The sequence below is a fragment of the Falco rusticolus genome, chromosome 4 (assembly GCF_015220075.1).
Source record: "Falco rusticolus isolate bFalRus1 chromosome 4, bFalRus1.pri, whole genome shotgun sequence".
NCBI lineage: Eukaryota > Metazoa > Chordata > Aves > Falconiformes > Falconidae > Falco > Falco rusticolus.
Genome location: NC_051190.1, coordinates 75,270,902 through 75,297,858, shown reverse-complemented (window position 1 = coordinate 75,297,858; position 26,957 = coordinate 75,270,902). Strand labels below are relative to the sequence as shown.

Sequence of the window (26,957 nt, the reverse complement as noted above, 5' to 3'; positions counted from 1 at the left end):
GGCCATACCATCTAATACTGCTCTTCTATTGTCCTGCTTAATTTCCTGGGACTCTGGCTGTCACTATACAGCCTTTATATGGCGTAAGAGTTAATAGCACAGCTAAATGAATTACTATTGCATTTGAATTGACATAGTAAATGAGCCTGTAAAAATGAAGTTGGATGCCTCAGGAAACAGCACCTTTTTTTTTTTTTTCTTCTCTTCTCCTGCACAGCTTTTATAATTCAAGAAGGTATTCCCTTAAAATTAACTTGCTTACTGGTGGGTTCATTTTATATTTTTGGTTTAAGAATACATTCTTGTCTCTGTATAACAAAAATCCTTATTGCAACAAGAAGAATCTCCAGCCTATCTGTACTTGAATACTGTAAAAAACAAACAAACAAAAAAAAACCCAAAAAGGACAACAACAACAACAAAAAAAAACCACCCTAAAAGCTTTGGTGAGGTATAATCTATAAAAGATTGTGATGATTTTTTCCTGCAGCTAATATTTTGATTTTTCTTTATGGGTACATAAAAGAGACTACAAACACACTCTGAAACGAGGAGTTATTTCAAAACCAAGTTTTAGTTTGTACTTAAATCAAGATTATAGAAAGACTATATGCTTACTATGTATGTCTCTGTTAACTTTCTGTCCTGAACAGATCTGCTTTCTAGCAGGCTCAGTGCAAGTGATAATATTCAACATGATCTTCTTAATGAAGACCTATGCTGGGCCTTCACATAAGGTTTCTATCTGGACATGAAGCCTGTTTCCAGCATGCAGGATTTGGCTTCAAAGCAGGAGAAGGCATTTTGTGAAAAGCAATTGTTTCCAGCAATCCTCCTGGGGAAATTTCTGGAATTCAGAGGAACAGTTTGAGTTTTCATTCAAGTTTCCCAAACTACAATTTGTAATGTTAAATATATAAGAATTTTAAAAAACAAAACAACACCCCCCCCCCCCAAAAAAACCACCACCAAAACCACCCACCCCAAAAAACACACAGACATCACCACCCCCCAAACCCTGACTAATTGTTTTTTTTATGGATTTGTCACCAAGAGGTAATACTGGAACCACTTCCACAAAATCCACTAGTAATATTCAACATGCTGGAAGGGCACAAAGATTTTTATCTGGTCTGATTTGTTCAGAAAAAAAGTCACATTCTTACATGATCCTGTGTATGAACAGAACTAAGAAAACAAATTTTGGGGGCAAGGAATGAAAAGCAAGGGACTTTTGTCTCTTTAATTGACCAGAATCTGGTTTAATTCTGCAGTGGCACACTACCAGAATACCCACAGATGCTGAACTTAGTTGGGATTTTTCTTTATGACCACTCTAGTTTGGTATCTGAAAAGTAGCATACAATGGGAGATACAGTCTGAACAAATACGAGCAATGAGGCAAAGAGATTACAGTTCTCACATGAGAAGTGACAAATGAAGCAGAATTTCCCTTCCACGATGACAAAGAACACCATTAAAATTTCTGCAGAAAGCAGATGTAATGGACGAAAAATAATTTACTTGAAAGCATGACAGTTCAAAAAATTTCTTACAATCTTGAAGCAATTCTGATTATAAGCAAATAGAGTGCTCATGTTCTTGCCTGTGTCACTGCTACCTAGAAATAAAAGCTCCAGAAATTTCTTTTGCAACCCAACCCTCTGTAGCAATGCTCAATTTCTATATTAAGAAATATTATATTCACGATGGATTACAATGTACATGATCCTTTTTTGCAAGAATCTATTAGACTTACTTGTTTTGTAAAAGCAGAATGCAAAAAAAGCTCAAGAAAATAATCTTCAAACCTAAGCAACATTCTGCCATGAGATATTTTCCTGTTGAACATGTTTTTCCTGGTTTTGTTTTCTGGATCCAGATACCTTTATAAGGTACTTTCCTGACACACGTGAAAAATATATTTCTAGAAGTGGAAAAGTGATAGTAAATCTGATGTTCCAAATTGATAAAAGTAATTTTAGACAGGAAGTGAAATGCCCTTCCCATAAGTATAGTCCAAGATGTTTCCTCACACTTTAATATTTCGGTGAATTTGACCCTAAGAGAATTTTCCAGTCAAAAGCTAATTCAGCTGATAAAACTTTTGAAGAACTACTCACTGACAAGGAGAGAAGTTTAATTAACAATACCTTGATAGTTAGCACAGTATCTTTACCTTAATATCCTAATCCTACAGATTAGCATTTCTTTGGAGAGGAAGTCATAATCTTAAAGAACATCAAGGGCAAAAGAAGTAATTTACCCAACTCTCAAGCCCTGAGCAGTATTTCTTCAGGGCCTGCTGGGATTCCTGCTCTCAGGTTTCTCTGACTGCAAACTGTTTACAATAGGTACAGGATAAAGATGCCTTTCTAACGTCCCCTGTGTAAAAAACATAACTTGGTGCACCTGTGTCTAAGGCAAGATCCCTTTTTATTTAATAAATATCTTAATTACTGTTGTAGGTCTTCATTGGTCAAATATTCATGAAAGCATGCATGGAATTACAGTGAGCACTCAAATCTGCAATCAGAGCAGGTTACATGTGGAAGGTGGTCTGTTTCTGAAAAATACCATTTATTTTGCTAATAATAGTATAGAAAAGCACCATTTATTTTTCTAATAATAGGATAGAAAAACTCCATATGAAGAGCTTTCCCTAAATAAAGACCAGATATGAAATCATGTATACCAATCCAGATGTCACAAAGTTAAAGAACAGTGATTTAATAAGTCATTTTGTAACAATATACTGGCCTAGTTTTAAGTGATTTCTTCCACAGCACTACACATAGATGACACTAGTTAATAAAAGTGAATTTAAAATATATCACGGCCCATAACTTCTTACGTTGCCTGAACTGTGACTAAGAGTGTATTTTTTTAAAAGAAAAACAACAGGATATGCAAAAGATCACCAGCTGTTAGCAAACACAGTTTAAAGCCAGCTGCACTACAAAATAAAGTATCCCTAGTGACTTTTTGATGTAAGAAACCCAGATGTAGCAGTACATGCATTACCAGAATCAAAAATTATTTAATAGCCTGTTTAAATTGCTTCATTTACAAACACCATATTCTTTCTGTAAGAAACAAACAGAATATGTTCATTTAGGGATGTTTTCCCCTATGTTTCAGTATTATTTATATACGGATTTATATACGGGTTTTAGTAATGTATAAACCCTTTATGTATTAAAGCTTATTTTCCTTGCATTGACTTTCAAAGGACTGTAAAATTCAAGGATTAGGACAAGTTACACCAGAAGCAATGCAAAGCCATTTTCCTAGCTACTAGTAAGTCTTCATCAAGAGGAGGAGTAAAAAAATAAAAAAAAAAAAGTATATCAAAGGTTATCACAACTCTTTGATGCAGTCATGGCTAGTATAATACATTCACACAATGCTGCTTTACCAAATGCTGTCAGCAGTAAATCACAAAGCCCGCTACACCGATTTCCATCACCAGCCTGACATCACTAATGCATGTATGTCTTCATTAATATTATTTTATTGCCACTGGCTATTTAAAAAAGAATGCAGGAGAATGTACCATTGCATGTGGATCATTAGCTTTTAGTTACCACCCTAATGCTTTACACCAGCAAATGAAGTATAAAAATAGCCTGCAGCCTCTGCCACCTGCTTCCCAGCCACTGTCCAGTGGTTAATATTTGGACTCTTTTTCATGCAGCTGGTCTGCTACTCAGTAGGAGCCCCACTTTCTGTTCCTTGGGAACCACCATGAAATGCCATTTATCACGGCTATAGTAAAGGCCCTGTGTCTTCCCCCCCCCCCCCCAAATGGAAGAAACAGCTGTGCTTTCTACCTCAACATTATTTAAATATTTAGTGAAGTGGCTGCCTAGTTTTGCCATCACGTAGATTATCAGTAAGGACAGAGGAGTGCACATGCTATCTGCCATAAGGACATAATGCCAGTAATTGCATAAAAATGCTAATGCTACAAACACACTTTTGATAACAAATTACCAAATTATCTTGGAATCCGATGGTAGGTGGGTTTCTCCATGTCTCCCTTCCTCCCACTCTGGGAAGCCACTAAGTGGGTTTAATGCAATTATGGCCCAGCTATGTACAACTGTTGTATAAATAAAGCCCCAAGCCTGCCTGTGCTCCAGCAGAGCTCACTGTCAGATACGCCAAATAAGCATAAGTGACCTTAACATGCAACTACACCTCTCACAATCAAACTTGAAGTGCTGTCTCGGATAACCCAGCAAAGTGCAGAATTAAAACCCGAAAGTTCTTCCATCACATACAATACACACTTGCTCTGATTTCATTTCTGATGTGGCAGTAGCTCTGCTAAATTCCTGACATGTGAAAGAAATTGTATTACTAGGGCTTTTCCCTAAGCTTTTCATAGTTCTTCAGTTCATACAGGGCAGCACAAAATTTGTAAGGGCTACAAATCTAGCAAATAGCAGTATGGTATCGTTTTTCATTTCGAACAGAACACCACCGCCTCTATCTGGAGCACCTGGATCTTTTTCAGACCGATATGAAATGCTCCTGCGCAAGAGGACATTCACCTATTGCTATCACTGAAGATGGAATTATTGTGTTGTTCCCCAATACTGTTGCATCATTTTTGTCAGGAGACGAAATAGTGACCTAGATTGCCAAAGTGGCATTTTGAGTCCTTCCTTGATCTTCCCTTCTGTCCATGAAATTTGAGTATAAACATATGCTCATGAAGGACTCAGTCTGCATTTATTGTTAAGTTTAAAATGCTCCTATTAGCTGCATGGCTTGATTTGATCTCTATCACAGTAACACCACATAGTTTGACTGGACTTCTTAATAGCTATTGCACTAAAATCATTATTGGGAAGAATGTTGTAAGATCTGTTTTTGACAAGCTACCGAACTTTTGACTGAATAGTTTTTCTTTGTGCAGAAAGTTTCAGTGAGATTCAAAAACGTTTCAAAATCCTTTGTTCATTTTAAAACCAAACCAAAACAAAAACCAAGTAAACCCTTATTTACAAAGTGCAATATTTTTTTAATTGGTAAATGTAAAAAAAGAAAAAATCCAATGTCTCTTTTGACTAAAAAAGCATTTTAGAGGCCTTTTTGAACAGTTTGCTCTCTTAAATGATTTTAAAGTTTTCTTTAGCTGTTTCCATACATTCTTTCAATCTCATACTTCACAAATTGAGACATGTATGTACACACATACACAAAGATGTTGGACTCAGGAATTGAACACATGTAGACTGAACTATAAGAAGATGAGCAGAAATAACTATTTATGTCTCCCAGCTATTTCCATCCTCTGATGCCATTGTCCCACCTCACCTCAAGCAAGTCAAGCTTCTTGCTGAGCATCAGAGGTATATCTTGGAAAAGAGATGATTGCAAAACATCAGGAGCAGATGGTATGAGGAGACTGCATATAATTTGTGAAGGCACCAGGTTAAAACCGATCTTTGGGGAAACAGGACTGCTTTAGTATAGATGAGAAGCTGAAATGCAGGGGGAAATTATTTCACATCTGTGAGGTGGAAAATGGTTTGAAGAAACCGAGACAGCTAATACAGAAGATGCTGCCTTTGGCTCTCTGGTGCAGTTGCATATCACAACATTCACACTTGGAGAAGTTTGCTGACCCTCCCTTTCCTGCCTCTTCGTTCATCTACCCTTACATGTCAAGGAACTACAGCAGCCAGAGGCCCAGTTACATGAAACACTCTCTTCAGTATTAGATATTCTGGTATTTATATTCTGTAAGCCCTTAAATCAAGCAACCCTGCAAGCTTTTACCTCTTGTCCCAGGAGTCAAGAACTAACAGTGCTATGGGGAAAAACAGGAAACCATACCTTTTCACCCACTGCATGAAAACATAAGGTCCTATTAACCTTACTTTACAGTTACCTCTAGATTTTAACATAATCATAATTCTAAATTTAGGCTGCCTGTATTAAAGGAAAGATAATTTCAGCAAACTATGAAAAAATACTGTATTTTCTGAAACTTGCTTAGTATATTTTTTTGCTCAAATGAAGCAAGTTGTATAATTCAAAAAGTCACATACATTAAAAAAAAATATCTTAATATCTTCCAGAGCATGAGAGTTTCTTTGCAATGAAAAATATTTTTCCACATTTCTGTTTCTCGAATCAACATGTCTTGCTTCTACTAACACCACTGAAGCTCTTACTAATTACAGAATTTGTACACATTACAGTGATCCTGTGACCTCAAAACATACAGGATAAATGAAGAACCTCCACCTCTGTTTCTAGCAGCAAAAACCCAAACACCCTTCTTTGTTCAACACAAGACTAAATGATGTTATCAAAAGCAGCAAGCTGCTATACATTGTACACATCAACTTCCTCTCAAAGCGTTTGAAAGAAAACTATTCAGTGATGTGTCACATGCTGATTTACTGCTAACAAGTACAGTAGATTAAGGTCTGAGGCTGCATCTTTGCACCCAGGGAATGCTGGTTTTGCCACTGCTATAGCTGGGCATGGTGAAAGTCTGCCTTCTGCAAAACAAGTATCATATCATATCAAAGCACCACATTAAGACTACAAAACCAAACAACAACCCAGTCTCCTACAAAGCACCAATGGCTCTTCTAGTGGTGCATTAACAGCAGGTACCAGCTCCCAGCCGGTGGGGTAGCAGGAGGGGATTCCTTTAGGGAGATACCGAGTGAAACACACAGATTACTACACACGAGATTTTTAAACTGTACCACTAATCTCAGCACATATTTGTTTTACACAAATAAAAAAATTCAGAGTTGAAGCACCTACATAGAGTCTCGCGTAAGGATTCTGTACTTACCACATGTCAAGGCAGGTGGAATATTCTGTTGATCCCAGAAGGACATCTGGAGGCCTGTACCATAGGGTTACCACTTCATTGGAATATGTATGGCTGGGAACGGATTTAGCTCTTGCAAGACCTGTAGGGTAAATGCAAAAAAAATAGTTTGCTGTATAGTTATGATCCTAAAAGGATATATGAGCACACTTCACATAATATGATGGCATGTTGCAAGCATTTTTCCACTTCTAGTATTGGAATAAGTTACTAAACGAAAGAAAATGGTAGCATCTCTCATTTAGGACCTGGCTAAACAGAGCTGTGAATATAATGAAGGGATAATAAAATATGCTTTTCATGATGACAACCACAGGCCCAGGAGAGATGCAAAGATACATTGTGGCATACCTAAATGAAAGACAAATAAGCAAAGATTTTCATTTCCATTAACTGCTCAACCTCAGGCATCAATAGTCTTTTATTTCAATGTTATTTAGAAAAAGGAAATGAAAAAGAAACTTCCAGACAAATAATGCAACAGATGAGATTTGTTTTTTTTAGGGGAGCCCAAGGAAACCTTCCACAGTTTACACTGCAAACCCCAGCCTGCTTATTTAAGTTTCTATTTGAAAGCAGTAGACATACTTACACATTGCCATTCAAATAAATATTAATATTACAGTAATACATCAGAAAACGGTATGTGCAAAATTCTTCTCTCTCAACAAATGTATATTGGCAATGCACCAATCTCAGAAGCAGAAATCATTTCAATGAAATCTGTGGCCACCTAAAGATATACTATTTACAATAACTGTCATTTAAGCTTGTCAGTCATGAAAATAATTCACATTACTACACAACATAATCTATCTCACGTAAAATTGGAAAGACTTTAGGAGATACCCTCATATGCTAAAACCAGCAGTAGAGAGCATACTCCTCTAATGCTTCCCCTATGGAAGCCTCTCTCCTCCAAGAAATGGAAAAAGATTTTCAGGGCTATGATGACTGTTCCCATCACAGGCCTGCAAACACATTTTCCAAATAAACTGCTCCTAGTTACAGCCTTGATCACCATCCATGCCCTTGCTGGGAACACTGGATATGCATAAGTAACGGAAATCAGGAGAAGGCGCTACTGGGGTTATTTTGTGTCTTCCTAAACAAAGAACTAACATTTCTCATTCACAAACTAATGAAATTACTAAAACAGAAGGTCACGTCTTCTACCTTATAGAAACCAAAAAGCAAAGTCATACACTCAGAAAGAAATATGGAACATGAAAATTCACATAAGAGTGCAGATGAGAATCCTTTGCACCTTTATTTTTAATACACTGGAGAAGCTATTTAGGAAACAGTTAATCTCAGTGAATATATCTCCATAATAATGATGGCAAATCTTGGCCAGTAGTTGCATTATCAGCTGATTATAGCAATTAGACCAGTGTAGGGGAATAATTTGACTTGTATGCCAGAATTTCTTCTAAAAAAAATTGTATTTCAAATATGAATAACCTTTTTTATTATTATTTTTAATTATTTTTTAGGTTTTTAGTTTTCAGACTTCCATCTCTTTCACATTTATGCACCTGGCCACCAGCTTGACAAATAACTTGGCTCACACAGATAACTCAGGGCTGGCCAGGTATAGCTGCGAAGAGGCCAACAGAGAAGTCACATCACATGCTCTGCAGTGCTTCTGTCTCCAGAATAATGTTATTTGCTTCTAAGAGATCAGAAACCACCAAATGCTCTAACTGGTGAAGAGCTGTTTTTCCTAGCCCACAGAAACATTAGCAAGTCTGAATTTCTGTGCCTGTATCCCACATGACTAAACTGAACAGTACTTCCTGAATTCATGGATATGGACCTACTATTATTAAGCTAAATAAAAATTATGAAAGGATTTGAGAAGTCTGGATGGTGAATGCCCCATCCTTCTTTGCCTGTCTGAGCCCCCCCTTTAGTCTTGCCTGAGGAAGACTGAATTTGCTTGCAAACAATTTCCTCTCTAATTTTCTACCTAGCTTTGATAGGAGAAAAGGCATAGGCAGGCAGGGAAAAGGCATTTGTAAGTAGTCAGGAACATTGTGTGATTTGGGGAAAACTGTCAAAAAACTTTAGAGCTTGTGGGATAAGAAATGAACTCAGGTTGCCACGACACACAGTCTTTTGATCCACACACTCAAGAAATCTCCCATTGTAAGAATGAATGAGTACCCAACTTGTCATAGCCAAAATCATACTGCAAATAATACAACATCCACGCTTGCCTGCCAGTTTCTGCCACTTTACTGGCCAGGATGGAGCTCTGCAAGAGCTATAGTCAGCCCAAGCACATCTTTCCCCCTTTCATGTGACCATTCAGCATGGAACCAGTCCTCCCATTCTGCTAGGTCTGCCACCCATTCTGTTTCCTTAGCCCACTGCTTCCAGATCTCCTCCACCTCTAATCCATTCCAGGTTAACTAAAATCCACCTGATTTTTAAAAGATGGCCCTTTTGTGCTAATCCCAGCTTGTTGGACAACTAAATGTTTTGCTTTAATCTGCTCTTCGCTCCCAAAACACCACAAAACCCTTACTGAGGTTAGCTGCTACATCTGGTTTCTACGTTATAAGAAGATCATTACTGGAATGAAGGAAGTTATAAACAAAACTTTAATTTGTAAAAGCGAGTTGAGGCCACACATTGGCATCAGACAGCATCACCAGGGTTAAGAGGCTTATGAGCATAGTCCATATGTTTTAAATTGTGACCAACTGGTTTCCTAGTTGAGCACATACACTACTTTGGAAACTAAATGGCCCAGTGGAAAGCAACAGTGAACAACCAAGGGAAATACTCACAAAGGCTAAAATTTGGCAGAAGAAAACTTGGCACAGTCCCACTGTACAGTCAATTGCTGCCCCTGTGCAGAACTGAAAGGACCTGAATTAGGCTAACACATCAGAGGAGCTGCTTTCTCTCAGGGAGGGAACAAAGTTTGCTTTTTCTGAATAACACTATGCATAAAGGAGGCATTTGCAATTATGAACGTTTTCCCTTGAAGACACAAAATTAATGCAGAAGTCTCTCATCACACTTCAGGCATGAAAGAAATATCCTCATCTTTCAGATATATTTACATTTTTAAAATAATTTAATCAAAATATATATGTGAAACACTAATAAGATACTGCATTTCTTGTTTTGATGCTCCAGTTGAAAATCATGGCAGTTAGCAGAGTTTTTTTTCAGATAACCTTCTGCAAGAAAATTTGCTACATATTTTAAACCCTTTTGCACATCCAAATATGCTTATTCATGCAAAATTTATTTAACTAGATCCTTCAGCTGAAAGAAAACTGAAGGGTAGGATTAATTAGCACAGCATGTTGGATCACTTTCTTTAAGGGTTCCCTGTCTGTTTCCATGGTTACACTACAGGAAGAGCAACAATCTAATTTTTAAAAGACAGAGCTTATGGGGGATCATCAAAACTTCAAATCTTAATGGCCAGTGTGCATAAAAGCCAAAAGGTAAATGGAGAGATCACCAGGTGACTACCCAATATTTACATACTGCTGCCTGAGCACTTTTTCGCCTGTGAAGGTGGAGGGAGGACCTCCTGACAAGCAGTGAACTCCCCTCCAGTTCCTGTGTCTTCAAAAAGATAAAAAAGGTCAATACGTGTCCTGCTGTTGCAACCTTATTTTGAGAGAAAGAAAGCAAGCATAAGGTACAGTTATTAAAACTCAGGTTGCATCAGACCCACTGGGGAACTTGTGTGTAATTATGGGAAGAACAGATACTGTTTAGTGTTCTCTAGGCACTTACTTCTATGGCCATTATTTATCCAAACAGAAAGAAGAAACTGTTCTGATGTGTTACATACTGCAAGGCTTGCACAAACCTTGCATCTACCTGACACAAACCACAACTTTCTTTTAACTCATTCATTAAACAACAGCTCAGGATACCCTGCAATGTCCTAGACTCCACATACAGAGTAAACGATCTATGCCTATGTATGTATATATCTTTAACACAAAAAACCTCCTGCTCTGAATTTAAAAAAAATAAAAAAGTATGAAGATATTTCCTTCCTTGGTAAATACAGTTTTCTTTGCTTGTCTGGCTTTATCTTTATCTCAGACTCAGAGGTTGTGTCTGATTTTACCTAGCAACAGTTATTGACAAAACACTATTTATCACTGTAATTTTTAAATTTTGGTTGGCTCTTACAAGAGGCTGTAACTATATCCAGACTCAAGACCCATTCAGTACATGCACCTTTGGCTACATGAGTATAAATATTAATATTTGATACCTCCTTAGCTGCAGGATAGCTTTTTAGTCAAGTTCATATGACAATCATGAAGCCTTTGTTCACAGCGAATACGATTCTGCAAATGAGGAAGCCAGTCACGTCTGCAAAAACAAGGGCTTGCCAACCATATGCATGGTTTCCCTTTCCATTATACCTTAAATATGTTGAGCTGTTTACTATTTTGATGTAGATGTATCAACAAGGACTCTAGCAAGGCATACTGAAAAAAAGGAAGGGTGTTTTTGTTGCTGTTTTTCCTTGACTCAGATTCTTTTCATGCTTGCTTTTTTAGCCTCCTGTTTCATTTAACAATTACCTAGAGTTTGAGATAAATGGCTTATAAAACCATAACAGTGATTCAGTAACAATATTAAAATATTGTAAATGTATTCTACTGTAGATCATGAACCGTCAACTTCACTTAACCTATTTACTCAGCTACTTGGTTTTGAACCAAAGCATGTTTATTCATACCTGAATGACAACAGAACAGAAGTAAAATGGGTGGAAACACTAACACCGCATCAATGAAGCGGTCAGCTCTCTAACCCAGAAATCAGTTCTTGACAAGCAGAAGCTTCCCATGTCCCTCTGCTGTTTACCTGAACGCATCTGTCTCCAAGATGCAGCTTCATCAGAGCATCCAAGTTAATTTCCTTTCAAATAAGATAAATTACCTACAATATCCTATGTCTGAACCCTAATACAGCCACTGGATTATGGTAGTGCCATTCATTTACAAGTTACCCACTATCAGGGAGAGCTAATTAGGTTCCCAAATTAGTATTCCCAAAATGCACTTGAGTAATGACTGGTCTTCCATACTGGAGTTCAGGAGTCAGTCTTCAAGAGATAGAGACCAGTAAGTAAGGAAAAAGGCATGTGTGCCTCTAAGTCTGTCTGTTTTTTCCAGCTGTATCAGTTGTTCTAATAAAAGATTCTTTTTCCCTGCAAATCTTATCTCATGTATGTCTTCAGACAATCACACACAGTAACACAGATGATAATTATTCTGGTCGATGAATGGGACACAAATGTCAATCTGACAGACACAAGTTACAGAAAGGGGAGACAGAGAAGTACTTTTTCTGCTACCAGAAAGAATGACTCTAGCCCTCATGAAAAACGTTTTTCTTTTTTCAGCAACTTCAGCATCATCTCTTTCATAAATACCTCTTTCCTCTGCCTCCTGAGTCACCCAAAGGATCACAGGCAGTGGAAAAGTGGGATACAAGAAAGAGCATAGATAGCTGTTGGTTGTATATTAAAAGATCCCTTTGATTAATTTGATTGAAAGCCATCCTAGCTATAAAGCTGTTTATTTCCCTAGTTTAAAATCCTTATTAAAAATTCTGACATATTTTGGAAAAGCCCACTGATGCTGAACATGTACCATGACTGCCAAATTCTTTCACTGTCTATTAGCAGGAAGAAACACTAAAAATTCAGCTCCAATCAAAAAGTGGTATGGAAGTGCAAAAGAAATTTATGTTCCATTTTCAACACCAGGAATATGTATCTATTCCCATGGCATTCTGGGACAGCATGAATATATTCAAACTGCCTCTGTTAGTCTGGAAGCAGAAAAATAACAGTGTGGGCAGGGAAAAAAATAAAAAAGAAACAATCTGCACTGACACTGTAAACATTCACACAGATGTGAAAGCTAACAGAACTCAAGGACAGCAAGCAATTTCACATCAAAGATAACTTCTGCATTACTGAAGAGACCTGGATTCATTATGGGTACAGTATACATGCCCACAATACCTTAACAGTTGACTGATTTAAATGTTACTTTCCAGATTCTGGATTTTTACTTAATGATCCTCAATTTGTTGTCTCACAAAAAATCTGTATGAAGATGATGCCCTCTAGTCCTAACAACATCCCAGCACGAACACACCACTTTGCTAATAAGGCCGTAAGTGAAAATGTCAGAATTACTCACTCCACAGTGAAGTTATTAGGTTTGAAGCAAACAGTTAACAATGGCTGAACAGATGGTTTTAAATTGGGAAGATCACAGAGCACAGGGAGGAAATTCTAGAAAGGACAAACAGGCAGAAAATAATTCTTCACTGAAAATGAGAGGTCTCAAAATATTTTAATATTCCCTAAGAAAAAGAGAAAAACTGGGAAGCAGCTATGAATCAATGAGCCTGATACCAAAGATTTGAGTTTAGAAGATAATAATAATAATAATAATTATTATTATTATTATTATGACTTTTAAACCATATGAGCAATGAACTTGCTGAAGGTAAGAAATGTAACAGATCACTTTCCTACAGTTTTGAGGCATAAATGTTTCACTGCCATTAGGATTTTCCCCTAACACACCAAACGAATTCAGAAAAGAAAAATAAAGTGAACCAGAGGAAAAGTGTTGTAGTGACAAATTGAGAGCTATGGATGTCCTGTTTCGTGAAGTCTAATAGTCCATCAAGCACTGACCACAGAAGTTAACAACTTACTGCAGACTACTGTGTATGAAGTTAACAATTTATTGTGATTCCTATCTGTACAACTAAAAGCAGAACTGCAAAAGCCATTTTTGGATGACTATCTGGGGTTCAAGTGAAAATGAACCAACCCTTATCAACTGGTACCTTGATAATGTGCAGTAAGTACCTGACATATTGCATGAGACAGGCTAAATATGACATACCAGTAAAGAAATACATACACTTGCTCTGTGCTGTTCAAGACTTATCTTTTTCAGAAAATTATCGTGTAGACAAACTGCCGCCTCCTTTGTCTGGGTGCTGAGAGGACTAAACACATACCATATTCAAGCCTGTCGTGTATAGGGCAGCAGTACCATTTAAATACTTCTAGTTTAATGTATTCAATCAGACAGCTGAAGAACTGTTAAATAAGCACAATTTGGTGCCACTGTAGTGATTCAGTCATCCAAACAGAAACACAAAAGCTAAGTTTCAATGAGAGTTTTATATTCAAACATCTAATCCCAGTTCTTTACACTCAGATGATTTTGTTTCTTAACTGACCATGCAACACTGGCAGTGACAAGGTGATGTCACAGCAAACACACACTGCTCTCTCCATCTGTTAATGAGGTCCACAACTCTGTGCAGTTAATCTGTAGAGCACTGGAACACTGATGACAGTTGCATGACCACTGGGATGTTACTCTATGGAGTGATTTATTCCAGTAGGATACTATAATTTTGCTGATCCATCATCTCCCATCTAGAGACAAAATACCTGGCAAACTAACTAAAAGAATACCTCAAGCCATTGTCAGCTACTAAAAGCCAAAACAAGTACCTGCAAATTAATTTACAAACAGATCACATCCCAGGAACTGGTCTAGGATAGCTAATTTAACAAGAGTAGGGCTACATGGAGAAGCAAGTATTTGAACAATGTTAACATCAACAAACAAACAGTACTTTTGAAAAGCAGACCTAACAACTATTTTATTTATAAATCAAACAACACTGCCATTTGAAATTACCTTGCAGGTTTGGAATTTGTGAATTTGAAAAACTGTCACCACATGGCTATTGAAACTATCAGTTCTTACTGTATAAGGTCTGACATATATTAAAGGCACAATACTGCAACTAGAAGCCACTGACACCTGGCCCCTGTACTGCACAGCCATTGCAATTAAGTCTGATGTGCCTGCTTTTCCAGCTAAGGTGTCACCCAAGCACACATTTCTACACTGCAGGACGCAGCTGCATTTGTTCCATTATCCAGCCTCATCTTTTGAAGCATAGCTGCCCTGCCCAGCACAAACCGTTCTCTAGTGATCACAGAGTTTAATGCTGGCTGGTTCCAGTACTCAAGCCAGACTATTTATAGATAAGACAAATACTCAGCTGATTTTTTTCATTGCTACAATATCTTATACCCTGCAGCTTATGTATTTCCTTAGCAGGTAAGACACTGTCCTGGCTGTTCTGCTGAAGAACTGCAGTAGGTTTTGCATAAAGTATCTCCTTAGTACATACATTCGCATACTAGGTAACATCCACAGCATCTAAACCCACATCTGACTGCACTGGCTTAAGTCAGAGAAAAATGATCTGAAAACATCAGTACAGTACAGGCATTGGTGCAAAAGGACCAAAACTAAAAAAAAAAAAAAAAAAAGATTAATTTCTCAATTATTTCAAGGCTTTTTGAAATACATCAAACAAAATAACTATAGGAGACAAAGATTTCACTAAATTTTAAAATTATTTTCACTTTGCTTTCAAGTGAGAAACCATTAAGAACATCTGTGTAAGTACTATTGCTTCTGTAAAGCAATATTATAAAGCAACATCTTACAACAGGAATCTCCGGATTCTTAGATTCACTTGTTCAATTGAATCACTCCTCAAAACTCATTTAATGTATATGTCATCTTAAATTAGCTGAATCACAAATCTTAGAAGAAAACTTTTATGTGAGAGACATTCCAATATGCTTAGGTCTAAATGATTATTTGACTTTACATCAGTAATCAGGCATCTGTATTCCTGCAGAACCACCTAACCAGTTCTTAATACAGTTTTGTCACAGGAAAAGAAGAAATGAAAACAGACAATTTCAGTTTTTAAAAAGTTACATTAGAAGAGCATTAAAGCTGTGCCTTACAGTATGATTCTGGAAATATGTTGTTAAAAAGCAAATGCTCCTTGTGTGGCATCTTTCTCTAAAGTGATACTGAAACACTGAAATACCACTGCCAGGATGGTGACATTGAATTGGATCAAGAGGTCAAGCAAAGTTTTGTTATTTGTAACATACATAAGGGTAGCTATGTGGAGTTAGCATTTATTTGTACAGCTCTTTGGAAATGTAAATCACTGCAGAAGTGTTAAGTATTGCTAAGACAAGCACTGCCTGACCTCTTCTGGCTATCATGAATGCCAATTGCTGCAGGGAAAATTCTCATCTTAATGCAGGTAGACCTGCAAGCTGATTTTCATTTACATCAGTACAAACTGTGCAACTATAAATATATTAATAACGCCAGTACTGTGTCCTTCAGAAGGTATGAAACCCCCCTGCGTAAATTATTAAAAATTACCTAGATAAATAGTGATTGTATTGCAGTAAGGCAAGGTTTTTAACTGTCTGGGGCAAAACAAATGATGTTATAAATTACAGAGCCATTACTTCTTTAAAATGCAATCTCAATTATGGAAGTATTTCATATTGTGTTAAATGGTACATTTCTCTTAATGGACTACCAATCTCTGTTCACATTAATTCTTTTCTTTCATATCAATATTTTTGTTCTGACTGACGATGAATTCTCTCTTCTGCAATCTATACCTTTTCCAGTTATCCTTTAATTTCCACATAGCTGATTTCCTGTGTAAAATAAATCTGCATAACTATAACACAACAATTAAAATTATTTTTAAATCTGGCATAATTTTCTCACTATGTAAAACAGTATGTTCTCTTCAATAAGGAAACATTAAACAAACCCATAATCAGACCAAGAAAGCAAAGAAGGAGAGTACCATGGGACCAACCAGGATGGCTATACTCAAAAGCTTTACCATGACTGTAGTAGTTGTTTGCCCCTGTAACTGCTATATCAGAAACAAGCAAAGAAGCTTTAGGACAATGAAGTTTTAAAGCAAGTTCAATATTTTAAATAAAGGGGCTTGTAGCTGCACTAGTCAAAAGGCTACAGACTAAGGCTATAACAGAAGATGTATAGAAAGAGAAAATATTCTCCTATAAAACTGATAGAACATCATCACATGACTGAATAAGGCTTTTTTCAATTAAAAAAAACACTTGTCATTGCTGCCCAGATTTTAAATACATCTACAGATCCATTTGGATGGATGGATCTCTCTTGTACAGACAGCTGATCACAGTTCTCCCATGGTTTTCGCGCAATTACCTCGTAACAGCCCAGTTAACACTTAGGTGGGGAATACGAGACAATGAAAAAAACCATGATTCTGGTAATAATACAAGAACACAGTCAGCACTGAGCTGCAGTACAGATGACATCGAAATCCCATGTTCTCTTTAAGTACAAAACACTAACACATTTTTCATCACAGTTGTTTTAATGGTATCATAACCAACTTCCTTTATTGCCCTTAATGGATAATTAAGATGTTTTCCTCCTATTTAAAGGTTCAACATAACTAACTTGTAGCAATAGGAAACTGGCTTGAACCCTAAGTAATCTGAGAAGTGTTTATCAGGGGACCCATTTAGTGAGTTACACCAATCTCTGGCTCCTTAATGGTTTTTTAAAAAAAATTACAAAAATTTTCCTTTTCAGCCAATAATCCTACACAGTACTTCTCAGTGGGAGCAGCTTAAGTTACAGCATCTACTTTAGTAATAGCTGAAAAGACTGGTATATTTAAAGAATTTTAATTTCAACAGTTAAAAAGCAATCAGTGAAGACTGACATGGACAAAATTCAGCATGTGGCTCTACTTTGTATTTACTATTAGTAGAGAGAAGTTAAAGCCTTAGTTGAAAACAGAAGCTCACAGTTTTTGCAAATTGCTGTCTCTAGACAGTAAACCTGTGTCAAATCTATTCCTTCTTCATAGACTACGAAACCCAATTTCTGTCCATGAAGTGGTCGTCCTGCATTGATTCTCACAACTGCATTTTTTTGTTTAGACTTATCCGATACCTCAATAAAAGCATTAGATCTATGAAGTTAATTAGATGGGGGTCCACAATGAGAATGACAAACCAAAGAGATGTGAAGCAAGAAGCATCTACAACAGCACTAGACCACACATTCTTCTACATCTCCACCTCAAAAAACAATGCACAGAGGAATTCTTCACCCCAAATGCCTCAATCAGACCTATCCCTTTGCATTCTGTCGCTTGAAATTTCCTGCCAACTATGCATCTCCTCTCCAGTCTTCACCACAGATCTGGGCAAGATGAGGGAAGGTCATGAGCACAGCAAGTGAAGCCCTTGCACCTGGGAGGGGAAGGAGAATGTTTTAACTGCTCCCGGACAGCAGCCAGTTATACCATTACAAACTAAGAAGGAAGATCTGGGGGTGGAGGGAAAGCCTGTCACTCTGGGAAAGCAAATAACTAACAGAGCAGCCTGCCACGGGTCTCTGGGCCCGCAGTACCTACAGCCTTCGCAGCCTAGAACTTTAAGCCTTCCTCCAAGAGAAAAGACTCGAAGGTTCCCAAGCTACCTTTCCGCTCCACTCCTAAGCTCTAGCCTCCCTTTCCATGGCTCTAGAAAGCAATAGGGATGTCAGGGGCTTTTTTCACTGACTCCGTAGTGTGTGACTGAGGTTACGCCAGGACACACGCACACAGTCTGCTCTGCTGCTCCAGGCCTCTAACCCAGCTGTCACCGTGAACAGCATTATCAGCTTCTGCTCTCAATGGAAAACGCTGTATTTACAGTTAGTTACAGAAATAACTGTTTTACAAAGACCTGCAAGCTAACTCAGCTTTGAGTAGTTTGGGTTTCACTTTCCAGGTTCTCATTTCCTGTTTTTCAACTAACTCCCAACATTGTCACTGAAGTCATCTTCATTTCTTAATATTTAATACAAATAGAGTCCTCAAAGAAACCCATTACTGACTTTCCTGGGGGGTAAAAGATCAAATTCTTTAGATCTCAAAGGCTGTTATCAGAGGGGAACAGGCTGCACACAGGGTAACAGCAACCTCCCACAGGAATATGGGAAAGAAAGGCCTTTTTCTTTCTCTGTTCAATTCAGACAGGGTGTTAGAGGGGTCTGTGGACCTACATTTAGGGTAAGCTGTCTCCCTTTATCAGCAGCAGCCTCTGATAACAGAAATCCAGACAGCTTCCATGATTTCTACAGCCCCAACAAGGCCTGCTGATGAGGCAGCAGGAGCCCACTGTGGGCCAGCTGCCTCAGAACTGACCCAGGCTGCTCCTACAGCCCATCCCGAGGGGCAGGTGGCTGCAGTGCCACAGCCGCTGCTCCTTGAGCACACTTGAAGCCAGAAAGATCAGAGGCAGCCAGCCTACACAGCTAGAGATGCTCTCAAAGAAAGTTTGCAAACAGTTTCATCAAGCATCACCAGCAATATAAAGTACCATCTCTTCAGGCACTGTAGCAACTCTTTATACCAGCATCTCCAAGATCTGATACTCTGTGGAGCATTTACACAGAAAAAACATGGCGGTTACCAATGCAAGCAATCTTTTATGCTATCTAACCTTTCGTATGAATCTTACATGCACTTTTAAAAGAAACTCTTTTTTTTTTTTTTCCAAGTTGTCAACATAGCTTTAATCATCTTATCAGAAAACTATACAGCAATAGTCCTGTCCCTCGTGACATATCCCCAACATGCTCTCCACAGAAAAGTCTATATGGAAATTCATGGAAACATCCTCTTTAATACTACAGTTTCAAACTGCAGCTCCACTGAGTATAATTCTCTTTCTTACAAAGCTCAAGCCTCTTAGCTCCTACTATCTTTATTAATCTTCCTATATATCTAGAAGGATGGATGTATGGTTCAATCACACTTACTTGATTCTTTCTTTTACTACATTACAGGGCTCTATATTAACAAAACTCTGAAAGCTTTATGCGGGACTTCACATAATGCATCATAATGCAGATCTCCTGCAGCTCCCTACTCACCCGAGGAGGTCCCCAAAAGACAACAAAAAGCTAAGAGGAAAAGCTTCAGCGTCAGTGCCATTTGGGAGAGTAAAGCAAAGTCGTTTCCATGAAGATTCTCATGCTGTTTTTCTCTCCAAAGCCCACTCCCACAAATGAGAACAAGCAACCCTCTGACTACAGGAACAAGCACCAAAGCATTAAAACACTAAACGTTCCTGACACTCTTCCTCAGTCACTTTGCAACACTAGAAACCACTGTGGCCCTAATAGGAATTTGGCCAATTTCTCTCACAACCTCAGAAGCACTACCATTGCCTCACATGCTAGTCAAGTTTAAATGTTTTGTTCTCTATACCCGTGCCCTGAGGATGTTCTCAATGCATCGAAAGGTGATGTCAATATGCCTACCCTCAAAAACTATGTAAATGTTTTATCTGAAAATTTCTAATAACACATATAACTACATGCTTTTCAACTCAGAGAGCACAAAAATGTTCTAACTAAAGGATATGCAAGAGTAACCATACTATGATCAGATTAAAGTCCACATTGTCCCCAGAAGAGTCAGAATATTAGGCCATTAGTGTATTTTTTGGGACAAAGAAGAAGAAACAAGGCACAAAAAGAGTAAATCCTTCTTGGAAAGACCCCCATGGAAGGTGGGAACCACATCCTACCTGATTGTTATCAGCCATTTAGGGACTTTGTGCGAGTTTATGAAGTATGAGAATCTGGATGCAAACATAAATGATTAGCCAATCTTGATCTGTATCAGTATACACAATAGCTAAATGCTAATATCCAATCACTAACAAAGAAAGTAAATCAAAACAAGCATGGTACCATGGAACCACACAAGGAGAATTCAGCTAGTCCAACCTGCCAGATTGCTCAAGGCTTTGTCCAGTCAGTGAAGCGAAGGGAGATTTCACCTCTCTGGGCTGCTCCAGTGCTGAAGTGTTCTCATAGTGAACACTTCCATTCTTATACCCAGTTCTGTTTCAACTTATGACCATCATCCCTCATTCTCCCACTGTGCACCTCAGTAAAAAGCACCTTCTTGCTGTGCACCACCATCTTCTTGGTAACCCTCTCTTAGGTACTGGGAGATTGCACAGCTAGTAATTTTATTACCAAAGCCAATCCCATGGATCAAACATGATTCACCTTGATTGAAACTGGTAAACATTTTCTTCACATTCATTCACACAGGAATTACTTCCAAGCAGACTCACTCCATCATTTTTCCAGGGATAGCGGTTGACCAGTTTGCAGCACCTTCCTTCTTGCTCTTCTTGAAAATGGATACAACATTAACCTTTTCCCAGTTACTGGGGACCTCCTCCAGTCTACACAGTCTTTCAAAGATAATGGAGAGCAGCTTGATAATGACATCAGAGAGCTTTTCCAGTACCCTCAGGAGGCCTCCTGCCCGGACCCATGAACTTGCATAGGTCAAGATTTCTCAGAAGATCCTTGACTCAGTTATCTTTGACTCACCCCTTTCCTCCCTGAACTGCATCTCTGAGAACAAAGGCCTATGCAATCTTATTCTTGAAGACCAAGACAAGGAAGTAATGGAGCACCTCAGCCTCATCAGTCTGCTGTGACTCAATTACCCACCCACATAGCACCATGCCTACATTTTGCACAACCACCTATTGCTTTTCTGCCTCCTGCTCTTCTAGCATCTTACTTCTGCCTCCTCAACACCCTGTTGTTGCCAAGCTCCTCCTCCATCTCAACACATTTTCCTCCCAGATGACTTAATCTCCTCACAGAGCTTCTGTTGCTGCTATCTAAACCCTTCCAACACCCCATACCCTTCTGCCTGTGGCCACTCAGAAGTGCCCTCATGCAGAGTCAAAGATGCCTGCCAAGAGCTTGTCTGTTCCTCTGGTGTTTTCTTCTATATTTGCTTCCACAGTCTTGGTACATATTCTTAGAGGTTCAAAGCGACCTTATTTTGAAAATAAGGTATCACTGGTTATAATATGTTCAATATGAATACAAATCACATATTTGTTTAGATGACTATTTTACTTAATTACTAATCACCTGACTGCAACTACCTCTTGAAAAAAAAGATATTCTTAGTGATCTTTTTCATGCTCCTATCTGCGGCTGTACAGCCATTTGACACCCTTTATAGTTAAGAAAAATCGATTTATTCTAGAAATATACCTTGCTTTTAAAACTTCTTAATGACTTTTCCAAAGGCCTAAAGATATTTTTTTTTAGTCAATACACATCCAAAGGCAAAACAAAGGCATCTGTATACAGTGCGGAGAAAAGTTAAAGAAACTACTAACTAAAGGCTAAGGAACAGCTATGCAGCTCAGTCTGTGTGGTAACGAGCATCAAGCACAAGGCATTATTCATTTAAGTTTGTAATTGCTTATGGCATTACTCATTAAAGGTTTATAATACTTTATTTCTACACAAGACAGACATGTGCGGGGGAAAACAAACAAAACCGTAGTCAAATTCACACCACAGGATCAAAAATAACTCTTGCACTTCATTTCATAAGGAGAATTCCTAATAAACTTTAATTTCCTCTAGAATTTTAATTAGATTGAAAAAAAGAATGCAGGAATGGAGTTCAAGGACTATTTTTCATAGCAACAATTATTCAGGATGTAGTCTCCCCTATTATATCTTCTCAAGAAAGCCATCTTTTATAGCTCATCCATTTTTAATTTGATAAAGCCTCTATGTTCTGTTCTCCCTTTTTATTTGACTGCTGAGTCTTCTCATAAATGTTCATTTCCTAGCAGATATAGCACAATGAACAGAAAAGCAAACCACCGTTCATCTGAACAAAGACACTCCCACACAGCAGAGTATCTATGTCTGGGAGCCCTGCTGTAGAAAAACACATGCCCACAGTTATTCAAAGATTCCACTTCAGCCGCAGTGCAATGCACCAGCAGGCATGAATAGCCTTTCTTTTACCTTGTTTATTCAAGAACTATGATCGACTACAGGCTGCTTTTAAGTATTTGATATCCTGCACTGAGGAGATTAAATAAGCCTGACGCCAAATGAAAACTTCAGCCTGCTGTTTGATTTTTTGTAAACTTATGAACCAAAATCTGAAGATCTGGTCCTTAGAGACTAAACGGCCTTTGCTCTAGGATTTTATATTATTGTGCTAGCAAAGTCAATCCTATCTCTGACAGAAACTGATTTCTTGATAGGTCTCCTCCTGCCTTGAGTGCATTTGAAAGCAAAACACCCATCTCTAATTTCCATACTGCTCCTCATGTAATTAATCAAATGCACAATCAAAACCAACTTCCTTTCCAAGCACATTATTGCAAACTATATGGGAGAAATTAGTGGGAGAAAAAACACAAAGAAAGAGCACCATACTTTACATCTTGTTTAAGAGAGTCTTTGTACTGGGAAGGTGGAAGATGGGCTACAAAATACACTGTTTAAATAAGTAAATATGCACAGGGGTGCATACAGAGAGCACACGGGTGTGCTCTCATTTCTCATGGTCTCCAGTGAAGAGGTCACGACCCTTCAGACTTTAACCTTGTCCCTTCTAATTTTTCATCTTGGTTCTCAGAAGAGAAATTTAACCCATCTGGTTTTCAATTTTACAAGGTCATGAGCCATGAAAGAAAATCTAGCTTTAAAAAGAAATGGAGATATACAATCTTCTCTCAGTGTATAAAAGTAGATCACGCAGATGTTTCTGTTAGGTCAGGACAAACTTACAAGACAGAAGAAAATTCCTCTCCACAATATAACACATTCATATGTCTACTACTGGGTATTTCTTCTTGGTTGTACTTATACTTGTCTAGTCTCCCTCTCAAAATAATACATAATGGTCAATCTTAAATGCCCACCAACGCAAAGGTAGGAAATCCTACTTTTTTTGTCATCACTGGGATATTTACCCTAGTGGTTCCAATGAGGCAATAATTTCATCAGAAGTGATAGTTACATTTCCTACTAAAGCAGGGCAAAACGAACGTCCCATCCTTTCCTGTGCCCTATGGCAACATCAGGCAATACAGCCAGAAAGAGTTCAACCTACATCCGAGGTGGACATTTCATTGATGGGCTTACACCTCCGGCAAGGCATTTAACAGTGCTAGTGAAAGGTGGTTTGTTTTCTTTTTCTTAAAAACACAGCTGAAAGTTTATTGCCTCCCTCCGCCAGCCACAAAAGCCATAGAGCTTCAGCATTACACACACGCACACCCCCTGCAAAACCCCCACACCACATGAAACATTTTACATACAAAAGAGTTTGTAAGATCACCTACAGTTTTCATTATCCACCAAAGCTAGAGCACTATCACAACAACCTCTTGAAGAACTCAGAAACGGGCTACCTGGAAGTCGGATAAGTTCATACTGTTTTATACATATGAATGATACAACAAAACTGGTCATCTCAAACAGCACAGCACCTTCAACAGAGGATAACTTGTATTTCACTGCAAAAACAGTTAACAATTCACTTGTTTTCATATACTTAAGAGATTGAAATCTCATAGTGAAAAGCAACATGCGAGGAATGCTTTTTCTAAGCGTATCTTTAGAAAACTTCAGGTATCTTCCAAGTTTTGAAAAACAGCAGCAGAAAAAAGTATGTAAAACCATATAGTAATTGTTTCTAATACTATTTCTCTAATTGGCTTACAATCCAAAGGCCAATCAAGTTCTTGTGGATGGCGTCTACCTGAAGTCCCGTTTCCTTCTGCAGCATAGCAAATACACACGGAGATGTTAATTGCAGTAACACTAATTAAAAGACAAAACCCATGACTATATTAGCAGTCAAACTGCCAATTAGCACACAAGGTTCCCTCATTACTGCTGCTGCATGAAATGTGAAGCCCGATATGGACAGTAGTCATAAAAATAAAAAACATTTAAAAAAACCATAGGTCACATTTTCAGCTTGCTTCAGAAGTTCTCCTGGAATCAGTTAGCTGAGAAGCTGACCTACAGGAAAGAAAGAATTCCTACAACATTTTGTAAAAAAACTAAAAAAAAATTCTGTCATTTTCCACAGCTGTATTCAGAATGGTTTTCAGAGGAAAGAGTACGTGCCCAAGTGTAGCCACTAGAAAGTGGCTTAACAAAAATTAAAATAAAAATTTAAAAAAAGCAAAAGGGCTAACATGTCAGTGGATAATTTCCCCTGACTTTATACTCCACGTAAGGCTCCCCCATAAAGGACTAATGGATACTGAAAGCAGTCCAGGTGATCCTAGTGTCCTTTATTCCTTAGAAGGAATATTTATTCTTGTGTCGTTCAGACTCTTTTAATGACCATTTAATGAAGGTTAATGCAGATCTCTACAACCCTAGAGCTGCTTCCATAAAGTGATTGTGCTCTTCATATAGACTGTATTTCCTCAGGTGGCTCTCTATTTTTTTTCTTCTCTGTTTACAGGTTTTGAATTTTAATTCAGAGGTCTCACAGTAAATAAAATTGAAATACTTTCAGCATTATTTTCCTTGTGAGAACTGGAGTATATATTTGTTTTTCACTTGCTCCCTTTTAATCAAGCATTTTGTTGACCATAATCAATTTCTCACTCAGGAGAAAAATGTGCAATTATCTACAATGAAGAAGGTGTGTCTAAGGAATAGGGTGGGGGGAAGAGAAATCAATGGAACCATCTGTCTGACATTCCTACAACATTATAAGAGACTTGTAATTAACTGCTTGCCTACCAAAGTCTGCCAGCTTTAACTCCCCCGTGTCACTGATCAGAAGATTCTGTGGTTTCAGGTCCCTGTGCAAAATGTAACGCTGGTGGATGTAAGACAGTCCTCGCAGCAACTGAAATAAAAATAACTGAAAAAGAGGGGGACAAAAAATGACCTCTGTTAATATTTTGCATATAACCACAGATGATTTCTTCACAATATGCAGGGTGCTTGCATATTGTGGTAACATTGTGTCAGAATTCCTCCCAAACTGGTGTAATTTCCCACCCAAATTTAACACAACAAAATTTCCATCTAAAAATACGTACTTTGCAAGGACTAACCCCAGCCTCCAAGCCCTACTGTATCATAGATTCAATTTGCCTGCTTTAAAAAGAAAAAGAGCAATACAACCATGTGCAGAAAAGCTCAGTTTCTACCAAATTATAATTATATTCCATTTACCCATATGGCCTTAGAGATTAGGTGGTAGCCTGAAGACAGATGTGTATCTTCACTAATTATAGGAAACAACAGTACAGGGTGTATAGGGATAGGGAGATAAGGCTGGGGGATGGGACACTGGAGCTAAAACAAAGAAATTAATAGCATAATAATAATGCCTGCGTACCCAAGGAAATCTGCAAGTATGACAGGTTTTCTCCTTCAAAGTTTTTTTTAATGGGAACCGCTTATGTATTATTCATTAGGAAACAATAATTCTCACTGAACTTAACAATGACTTTTAAAGCCTGCTCATAATAGTCCTTAAGGTAAATTTAGATAGGAACCTAACTCATCCCCCCATGTTTCTTTTAATCCTTCACTGGACTCTACAAATTCTTTCCCTAGAGCTAAGCACTGATACAATGTATTTTTGTAATTTACAATTATGAACAAAGAGCTGGGTGATGGAGATCTTTTGTCCTCTCTTTTCATCTCCTCTCCCATCATTCTCCTGCATTCTTACTGGCACCTGCTGTGAAAGTGTTACCCTCATGGATTTTGTCAATACAAATGGTGAACGATTGTTTCCCAGGAGTTTTCTTTGCAGTTGCGAAAAATCTCCCCTAATATACAGACCACTCCTATTGCCTGAAATATTTAAAAAAATGCTACAGTTTCCAAATGGGAACACAACAAGCCTTTGCAAAGCCAAGCATGAAGGATTCAAGAGTGGATATGGACCTCGTACCTCACAGCTCAGCGCCGGTGAAACATGCTCTCTCAGCATCTCAGAAGATGTGGAAACCACACCAAAGATTTAGCAAAAGTCAGCTCAGACACATGAGAATTTCTAATTAACTTGCAACACAATCATCCTACTTAGTGACTGCTGAAGTGAGGAGACATTATAAAAAGGGTTACAAAATCTGATTATAAAAGAGAATAAAGGCTGACATGAAAGAAACAGAAATGTCATGTTACTGAAGTTGAAATGAATTTAATTGCATTTCATTTTTCCCCAAGTGCAGACACAATACACTGTATGTTTAGCTATTTAGCCAGGGCACAAAGAGCCATATCAATCACCTTCTTGC

The 26,957-nt window shown here is 38.0% G+C and overlaps 1 protein-coding gene across 2 annotated transcripts in view; it reads right to left on the bottom strand.

Annotated features, from left to right (window-relative positions):
- Positions 1–26,957, bottom strand: part of CDK14 (cyclin dependent kinase 14) — a 316,491-nt gene that overhangs the window by 128,679 nt on the left and 160,855 nt on the right. For both annotated transcript variants that reach the window (XM_037386401.1, XM_037386402.1), the window contains 2 exons: positions 25,441–25,564; positions 6,830–6,950 (listed from right to left, as the gene is read on the bottom strand). In XM_037386401.1, coding sequence (XP_037242298.1) covers positions 6,830–6,950; positions 25,441–25,564 — 245 coding nt within the window. The remainder of the gene's footprint in view (positions 1–6,829; positions 6,951–25,440; positions 25,565–26,957) is intronic.